This window comes from Battus philenor, unplaced genomic scaffold, assembly GCF_028537555.1.
Source record: "Battus philenor isolate CCGP_79_NKW_IND1 unplaced genomic scaffold, ilBatPhil1.0.hap1 SCAF_14, whole genome shotgun sequence".
NCBI classification, from domain to species: Eukaryota; Metazoa; Arthropoda; class Insecta; order Lepidoptera; family Papilionidae; genus Battus; species Battus philenor.
In genome coordinates this window covers 3123764-3134369 of record NW_027181676.1, presented here as the reverse complement: position 1 = coordinate 3134369, position 10606 = coordinate 3123764, and the positions used below count along the sequence as shown (strand labels likewise).

At 30.3% G+C, this 10606-nt stretch overlaps 1 protein-coding gene across 2 annotated transcripts in view; it reads right to left on the bottom strand.

The window, feature by feature from the left end:
• Positions 1–927: 927 nt before the first annotated feature.
• Positions 928–10606, bottom strand: part of mspo (M-spondin) — a 54428-nt gene continuing 44749 nt past the window's right edge. For both annotated transcript variants that reach the window (XM_068777797.1, XM_068777798.1), the window contains exons 4-8: positions 6894–6998; positions 5707–5886; positions 4295–4515; positions 3407–3591; positions 928–2861 (exon numbers count right to left, since the gene is read on the bottom strand). In XM_068777797.1, coding sequence (XP_068633898.1) covers positions 2653–2861; positions 3407–3591; positions 4295–4515; positions 5707–5886; positions 6894–6998 — 900 coding nt within the window. In that variant the 3' untranslated portion in view covers positions 928–2652. The remainder of the gene's footprint in view (positions 2862–3406; positions 3592–4294; positions 4516–5706; positions 5887–6893; positions 6999–10606) is intronic.

Below are 10606 nucleotides of genomic sequence, written 5' to 3'. Positions count from 1 at the left end.
GGAAAAAGGTAGTCCACTAAGTTAATAATGTTCTGTTTAAATCAAAAAATTAAATAACTCAATATTTATTTTCTTACATTAAGTGTAACCAATTCCCTCATCTTTCGAATGTTATTTTTAAATGATGTCCACTGCCATAACATCTTCCGGTAATGGCAGAATCGAAAAAAGTAGCTTATTTAAAACTAGCTTTTTGCTTACTTTTGAATGTTTATTATTGATCATTCAATATTTTAAAAGTATAATATATCAAAAATTTAATATTATAAATTCAAAATTCAAATTTAAGTTTATTAATATTTTATATATTTATTATTATCTTAATTAAATTCACTTTTAATTTTTAATAAAAAATTTTTATTAAATAATGTCATTGATTTTCATATTGATAAATAATAAAAAAAAAAATTATTACGTGCTTTCTTAAATTAAATGCTTTATTTTGTAAATATTAGTTTAACATTAATAATTTATGTATATTTGGTATTCAATATGTATACAATACTTACGAATAGTTAACGTAAATTATATTGGCGCACTTGAAAAAATATACAAGAACAATTATTTTCTCTGAAATTTACAAATAATAAATGATAATTATTAAAATATTCAATTTTAATTACTACTGATTTATTACCAGATATACGAGTATTATTGGCTCTTGTGTGTAACTGAAACACGTGATCGTTTTTTTCATAACACGCCTAAAGATGTATAACTTAAAAAAGAAATGTTGCAACATTAAATTTTAATGTCACTAAGAACACTTTCATTTAGTTCTTTATTTATTTACTATTTTGAAATCCACGTACGGTGTCTAAACGGTTTACATACAATGAATTTATAGCATATTAATAAAACACACTTATGTTATTAAGAGTTTTATTATTGAAATCAAAATATTTTACATTGTAAAAAATACACATACTCAATAATTATTATTCTAAATTTAACATTTTTGGCTTCAATTTGTTTTTTCGAATTTGGAACAAACTTGATTCTCGCAACGTTCTACATATAATCAGCATCGTGGCTTTTCAATTTGTTTATACTATCATACAATTTCGAAATCTCTTTTTTTTAACCTATGTAGAGACAAATTTCATTTGTGAGACATTTACGAACAATACTTGAACTAAAGGAAATTGGTTTTATGAATTTTACTTATATTAATTGAATTTCAACATTCGGGATTGCACTACATGTTTCATTAAACATTTTATTTTGATAAATTAATTTTGTACCTAAATCTATACTATTGTTTCAATTTATTGTTAAAAGATTCTTTCTTTAAATAAATCCATTAATCTCGTTATTGATATTTCTACGTTAGATGGTTGTGAAATTAGTCGATGAAGTTTTTGATCAAATTTAACACCTTACGTTTACTTATCTAAAATTATTTTTACACTTAACTGTATTAAAAATAAAAGCTGCATCTTTGGATTCACATCTCTAAATCGACTACGCTATTGAGTAACTGTCAAGAATTTAATGACTTAAATAAGCGATATGTATGTCACTATTGTGATAATAGACTAATAATTGACCAACCGTCATCGGCTAATCGAAATTAGAACGAAATTTAAAATATTGCCCTTAGAGTTTTTAATCATATTTCCGGTCAACTTACTGTCTTATTTTCGTACAAGCATGAATAGCATTTCAGCTTATATATATGTTAAAAAAGTTTTCACTTATATACTGACTCATCAGGATATCTATAGAACCATAAGGCTTAGAAACTTGAGGTTAAAAAAATATTTCTTATGCCAAGTTTAGGTCAACTAAGAACAAATTTTTTGAAATTATAACCGCAAGGGCGAGGAACAGAGGGTCTAGGTGGATTGCGTTAGAAAAAATCAGAGTATATGGCTTATAACTATTAAACTTAGTCAGAATAAATTTCCGGCATGGTAAGAATTACCAAAAATGGAGTTTATGAATTAACACCCAAAGGCAGTGCGGGCCACATGAGGCGGAGACAGCTAATCTAACTATATAACAATTTCACACTTTTGTCATTGCAAAAGTGAGTTTAAGGAGAATTTTTTAATGGTAGCATAAGACACGATATTATTTGTACTAGTGCATTTGTATAAATAAACATCTAGGCTTGAAAAAATAATTTTTAGTACACCTGCACTTACGCAACTAATCTATAATTAACCTATTATTCTCTTAATTTAAGGTGGGTACAAAAAAATGTTACGAATAATACGGTTTCAGCACGTTTTAATAAAATAAAATGACTAAGAACTAACAGATATTAGAAATATCTATTATTGTGAAAACAAATCATGTTGAAGCAATCATAGATACAGCGATAAGAAATCGAATTATTTATTTTTATTCGTAAAGCTGAAACTTTAGCAGTTACGTCTTAATAAAATATTATACACAGTGATTTTATTATTTTTTTACACATCATTTTATATTCGAGTCTGTAAAGTAAATCAAGATTGGAATCGAAAGAAAAAATTTGGACGGACAGACAGACGCTAAGAAAACTTCAAAAAGATGCGGGTGTAGCCGAAATTTTACTAAAACAATACAAATTCGCACTTTGCCTTTGTCAGTCAATATGTAGTAAAATTTCAGCTATAAATAATAAAACTGAATAGCGTTAAGAGAAAATTAAGTGTTAAAAAGTTATGTAAGGTTATTGTGCCAGTCTTCTTGTTGTAATGCGGTGCAATTTGTGGCACACCAGCGTGACTGTGCGGTTGGTGGACAAGGCGATCCACCCGGGCGTTGCCTGCGGATTATGCGTCGAGTTCTAAGAGCTGATCCAACACAACCCCCGTCGCTGCGACAAGGACTCCATTCACCCCAGTCCGAAACACGGCAATCTAAAAGCCCTGAAAGATTTTATTCTATTTATCAAGTCTATCACCACGAAGACAGATTACTTTGTCAAGTTCATTGGAAGTCGCTAGATGCAGACCACTCTCAACCGGTGATGTCAAAAATCCATGGGGAAGACCCATATCCTACGACTAAATTATTAATGATGAACACCGTCATCACAATCATTACATTTAAGTATTATTGTTATTGCAATTTTGATTTTTTATGCTTGCTGTCGGGTTTTTTTATCTATTTATGATACTTATATTTTTTACATATTGCTATCGGGAACTACGAGAGAACAAAAAAAAGATCTTTTATGTAAACATTGTCTCATTTCGGAACTCGATGAACATCAGCGAATACATTTTAATTTACTTTTATTTTACTATAGTTAAACATATTTAACTACAGTTAAATAAAAGTAAATATACATAAAATATATACAAAATAATATTTATACAAATTTTCCATTTCAAAAAGGCCTCAACGTTAAAATATAGTGTTATAGTATATGTACATTATACACCAAGAAAGAAGAACATAATATTCTTACTAGTTCTTTTCCGCTTTCTTCTTTCAGCAGGGTCCGTGTTGTCAGCTCGCAGCTTGCGTCGTCTTCTAGCACGATAGCGACGCGCCAGGCTTCTCAAAGCAGAACGCTCGCTTGCAGTAGGTCCGGAAGTAGGCAATTCATTAGCAGAACGTGGTTCCTCTGTTGTGCTTACAGTTGTGTTGGTTCTATATATTATTTGAAATTGGAATGCATTATTACGTAATGTTAAAGATTGAGTGTGTAAAAAACAAAACAGTATCTAAAATAATTAAAGTGATTAACAAAATGAACTCACCATTCGAAATTTAAATGTAATATTTTTTTTCATAATTGCGATTAATTATCATTTTCAATAAAATAACAAGTAACGTTATTCATTCATAATTCTATTCGAATTTCAAAAACAAAGTTTTTGCAGAAAAACTCACACAATTGCGTGGTACTCATACAATTTATGGTATGGTTGGCCGTAGGTACAAAAGCTTTAGAGTGGCGAATTAATAGATTATTTGCTATCAATTACACGTATAGTAAACTCTATTCTATCAATAGATTCAGAAATAAAATATATAATGATGATTTAGTAAGTAAAATTCATTTCAAAATTTGAATTACTACATATTATAATTGATTAAGGTTTAACAATTAATTATCTGTACTTGTAAACTTTGTGGTGCGAAAAGTTTTTTGCTTGTCGCATTCCAATTGAGTTTCAGAGTTATCACATTATACACGATTATTGAAACAGGCATAAAAGTTTAAAAAAATTCTGAAATAATCAAAATTTTGAAAGGAATATTTTAATTAATTTTTATTAGAAAAACAAATTATTATTGAAATTGTTTTGTATTTACGGAATGATTAAAAAAAAATCAGATGTTAACTCACAGAGAATAAAATGAATAAGCGCCATCGGGTGTAGTCATGGAACCTTCTGTGTATATCCTTGGCGCCTGTTCCGCTCTCTCGACTTCCTCCGCAATGGACAGCGCCCTATTTCCGTCCAGTACATCGACGCTATTATGGTTTAATTTGTCTAATTGTAGAACATCGTACTTTCGATCGTCACTCTCTCGGTGGAACACTTCAGAGAGTTCGTATTCTCGGAGCTGTTGGAAAATAGTTTTAAATATAGAATTCCAAACGAAATCGTATATAAATATCACAAAAAATACAGTATATTTAAATATTACGCTATATAAATTAATTATTTGTGTTAATGTTCACATTCACTTCTATATATGTAAAAATAAATGTCTGTCTGTGTGTCATTTATAGAATCGTAAACTATGTATTTGATCATGTGACGATCTTCAGAAATGTTGTTGCGCATGCGCTCACAAAGATTCCTAAGTTAGTATGACCAATTTCCGACAGATGTCGCCATTGTTATTCTAGTGAATTTCATGTATTGCCGTGACAGCTCATGCTGATTTAATTTAAAACGAAAACAGCGAACGAATGATGACGTTTCGAGTTGTGGGGGAGATAAGAATTTATGTAAATTGTGAAGTACATGTCTGTATCATAACTAAAATTAAATTGAAAAAAAAATATATTAATTTTTTTTTAATTCCACGCGGACGAAGTCACGGAGCATAGCCAGGATTTTTAAGTACAGAAACTAAATAAACCTAATACATATAGACATATTTCACAATAAGTTTGATTAAATCACTTTTAAATAAATAAAATGAATCCGTGACCATTTGTTATAGCTGCGTTTTATAACTTGAATAGATTTTAACATTTTTGTAAAGAATATACTGTGTCTCAAGATTACTACACGCGGCGAAAATTTCTCTTAAACTAAATAAATCGAGTATCTTAATCGAAATCGTGGCACAGTAAAATTTCTTTCGATTCCAAGCTATTTGTAATTACGTCTAGTGGTAGGCCAGCGGTGGAAATTGAGACTTATGATCATAGGTCGCAGGTTTGAATCCCGTAACATGTAATGAAAATTATGACGAAGGTAACCTTGAAATATATTTAAAAAATTATACAATAATTTATAAGTGCGTAAAAATTTGGGTAAACGTTACTAGCATTTTAAATAAAAATTATTTATTTTTAGATCGTCGAATGACGCTGTATAGTTGCTTACAACTAGTTTTATCGAATACGTAAACTTCCTAAATCTGAAATATAAACGTAAAACTTTTGAGATTTCACCAACTCGATATTGTGAATGGATTCACTGTATTTATTTAAGCTAATGTCTTACGCATTACGTAAAGTGTATGTTAATCGTGATTTCGCTTTCACTCAAACCGTGTATAAGCACTTTGTTTACTTACTTTGATAAATTGAAACGTAGCTATAGGTGGTAATCTTCTCAAATGAGGGTAGAAGAAGGAACCGGCGGGATGGGAGGGGTACTTTGATGTTATACGGTACGCAACTCCTTGGGGTGCGGTCGGCCAATTCGGTGCCGTGAATGTGAAGCCATTGTCCGTGCCGGCGTCTAGTGGGTCGACCTGAGTTATAAAGAGACATGTGTATAAGGTATGATTATTTTATTATTAAATTACAAATTAAATAATTAAAAAGGTTCTCGTGTGACTCTCGTGGTCAGACCAACGACATACTCGTAGTCGCAGTAATTTGCTGTACGGCGACATGACCGTTTACTGTGGTGATTTTTGAGGGAGGCCCACGCCTTATATATATATATATATATATATATATAAGGCGTGGCAAAAATTAAGTCACTTTTAAGGATAACTATGTTACATAATTTTTGATTATGATATGATAATTCTCTGTAGACGCACAATTTGTTTAAATATTAATTATTATTTTATTTATTAATAAAATACAACTGGCAAAGAATTTAACAATAGATGTAACATAAATTGAAAATTCAATTTACGTACACACCTTCACCGATCATCGCTGGCTTTCTTATTTTATGTTTTTCTTCTACGGTTACTAGTAATTCTCTTTACATTCAATTAAAAATAATTAATATTATTTAAATATTTTCCATTACCTACAAATAACTTAAAAGTAAAATTATATGTGAGCATTTACGTATACACCTTCACCTATCATCGCTGGCTTTCTTATTTTATGTTTTTCCTCTATAGTTACTAATAATTCTCTTTAGATTCAATAAAAAAATAATTAATATTATTTAAATCTTTTCCACTACCTACAAATTATTTAAAAGTAAAATTATTTTTGAGCAGGTTGTCGACTCGTGCGTCGCTCGTGAATACATTGTCATAACGCTTCTATCTGTTCTATGTTCGTAAAACCTTTCTGTAAGGTTATATCATATACAAACAGTAATTAGTAAAAGAAACTACCAATATAATTTTGTGGAAAGAGAAACTTATAACTTTTATACATAGAAATCTTGATCGTAATAGTGTTTTGTAGTAAAATTAAAAATGAAATCGAATCGCCAAATGAGACACAAAGCGCAAGTCTTGAATAAACAATCTGGACAATTTTCTTCATCTGTTATAGTGATACTTACTTCAATCGTGATGCTATCCAACCAATTTCCATCCACGCAAAGATCGAAGCTGTCAACTCCGATGAACCAATCCGGTGAAGGTATCATTTTGGTCATTACGGAAACCTATAAAAAACATTACAGTATTAAAAACAAAATATAACGTTATTTACTTAATAGCAACTATTCACACACACGCTTATAAATACTCTCATACACTCATGTAAATAATTTGTTTATGTGACTTTTTTATCCTTTAAGTTTTTTTTTATTAAAGTTAAAATTATTTTTAAGTTTTTAACGTACCTTACTTGTCACTTTTGTTTTATTGACATATAATAGTCAAGTCGATGTACTACAAGAAATATAGAGTGAAAAGATTGTTACGCTGTTAAAAATAAAATAAAAACTAGTTCTCGGAACCGCCGTCTTTATTATTTGACAACTCCACATATATACATATAACGAATGTGTTCCTATTGGAAGTGGACACAGTAATGACTACATTTGCCAACAATCATCATTCCAACGTCGTCCACTGGTGGACATGGCCTCCTCAGAGATTTCCAATACGAGAGTAGTGGAGCTGCCAGGATCTAGGAGCATGTTCTTTTTGTTACCCATCATATAATTATGGGTGCCAATTCTCACGACACTTGACTGCAGGCTTTTTTCCCCTGAATATTTTTTTGTTAACCGGCTCTTACAACAACAGCCAAAGTCAAAGGTCTACAGATGACATAAGAAAAAATTTCATAACATTTTCAAATAACAGTATTAGATAATTAGGGTGTATATTGAATAAGTGGCATTCATTTATTAAAATTGAGTAGTTACCTCCACTGTACCGATCTTCCTTTATATCGTTACAATGTTATTTTTATTAGTATTATCTTACTTTGCTTTTATTTTTATCCCGGAGCCATATAGTGTAATAACGAATATTCAGTTATTTTTGACAAGATTATTTTTTTTGTCTAAAAGTAAGAAACGTATCTTCTATGATAATATATTTATGAATATAATGTAGAACCTCGATTTGACAGATAAAACATTGAATTGAACAAAAGAATATTTGAGACAAATGAATTATATTCGTCGCAACAAGAATACAGAACAGCTGAGGATTGTTTCGCTTGTGCAAACTTCCTTTGTGATTTAAACACACTGTTATATCCGAGTAGAGCGAACAACACCGAGCTTATCTTCGTCTGCAGCTATAGCCCTCACGCTTAAGACAACTTTGTCTCAAAACAAAGGCTTTGTGGAGCTCCCTATTTTGTACTTCAGTCTCTATCGTCATTTATCTTAATAACAGTTTTGTATCTAGCAGCTTATCAGTGCACGCCAACTCAATCGTCCTTTATTTCTACCTTATTATTATTTCTATCTTATTTTATTTCTTCTTCATGATTTATTTCCGTCTTATTTTATTTCTACTTTGTGATTTATTTCTGTGTTATTTTATTTCTATTTTATGATTTATTTCTATTTTATTTTATTTCTAATTTATAAATTATTTATATCTTATTTTATTTTTACTTTATGAATCATCCCTACATTGATTGGCCAATGTGTATAATAATAAAGAAGAACATAAACAAATATAGACAAGAATTTAGGTAGTATAAGAAACATAAGAAAGTATATGAGTTAACTGTTAAAAATAGGATAAAATATCGAAAGTTATAAACGATGACTGTAATTAATAAAGGCTATCCTATCATATATATTGTACGTTACCATCTCTTTTAGTTTTAATAAAACATATAATATAATTCTAAAACGTCCGGACTATTTTAATTTGTATTCTTAGATATATCCCCGTTCGGAATTGAATAACACGTATTAAGATATTAAAAGTTGTAATTAAAAATCGTCACTTAAAACATTAGTCCAGTCGTATAAATAATTGAACATAATAATATTACATAAATTTAAAAATTCGAAATATAGCTCTACATTGCTGTAAGGCGGGACGAAGTATAGGGCGGGCCATAAATTTTTGCACTTTTGAAATATGTGTAGAAATAAAAGTACAAATGCTATTTTGTTTATGATTTATTTACCGTAATTGTCATCTATTAAAATTTATTTGTTAAAAATTACATTGTCGAGATGTGCTCCGTCTCGCTGTTGGCCCCTCACTCTCGCGGTTTTGGAGAAATCAAGTGTTGCTATTTGCAAAAATTTTTGGCCCACCGTATACAACTGGTCATTGCATCTATATAAATATATGTGATGTATTGAGTATTTTTACACTTTCTTAAAGAAGATGCAAGAGGAAAATTTTCACATTAAGAAATCTTTTGGTGTCTAAAGTAGTAAACCAGATGTTTCTTACGTACGACCACTTTAATCTTCGTATTTAGTGTTTTTAATGTAGCAAAAAGTAACTTTTGTTGTGTCACCTATAAATCAACACATAACAGAGCCGTTATTGATACGGTATCTTTTAGTGTATTTTTAACTTATGTGTACTGCTGGTGTATCTAAATAAATAACCTTTATTGCGATATTTTATTTTGTTGTGTGTCTATGTTTAAGAGAAAAATTATTATGTGTTCAAGTTATATCGTAAATTTTAATCACAAAGATCATTAAAACGGATATTAAAGAACAGTTACTATTTTGTAAAACTCTGGAAATAGCTATGTCGAAATATTTTATTATTTTAAACTATATACGCTCACTGTCGCTTAACGGGCTATGGAGAGGGCTATGCTCGAGTACTGCAAAAAGGTTATATGTGACGTAATTAAAAGAAATAAGTCCTACTCGTGTAAGAGTAGAATGAACTGCAAATTGTGAGACTATGGAATATATAACTAAACAAAATAAAATAGAAAAAAATGCATGGTAATAACTTGAATGTAAAAATCAATAATAGTAAATATAAAGATAAAACAAAAAATTAGAATGTAAAAGGTAGTATTCTTGAGGTGAAAAAAAGGAAGGGGATGCAAGAAATGGATTATGTCACGAATAAAAGAAAGATGTGCGGAAAATATTGAGAAGAACAAAAGATGAGGATTAAAATACAATTATTAAGTAAAAAACCTATTAAGAAAAATAATCGCACTAATCGGTGTAACATAACTCCTGAAGATGCCCCGTGGAGGGGTAAAACACGTGTTGAGTTAATTAACGGTGGCAGTTGTGTAATTTGCATTGTTTGCCACATACGCATTTATCAGCGGGCTGGCGGGCGGTGCACTTTGTTGTACGACTACCACTGCATGTGCGGAAGTGGCTAAATATTGGTCCTTTTCTTACTTAGGATGGATTTCCACAAGGTAACGACTGATTCCATTAAATAAGAAAAATAATGTCTCTGTGTACAGGACAGGGGATGTACAAGATGGATGTACAAGACAGGGGATATATACGAGGCCCGTAATTATGAGAGCCAAAGAAACAAACACAGCGTATGGAGTAGATAGCCGCAGGGGCTAGGTTCTAAAGCGGAGACCATAGGCATGCATGCGCAGTATAGGATAACAATCTACAAGGTGAATAGACACCTCGTGAAGATTGTCTATTTTGTTGATATTCTATTGTAAATCTAAGAGTTAGGGCACCCTAGCGGTGAACATCATATTGTTGAAAAAATGATGAATATCAATATCGTTAAAAAAAGTGTCACTATGATTCGTTATGATATCCTTTCACTACAATTTATAATAAAAGTTAACTAAGCGAAATTAGTTTTAAGTGCCCATAAAATAGATAAC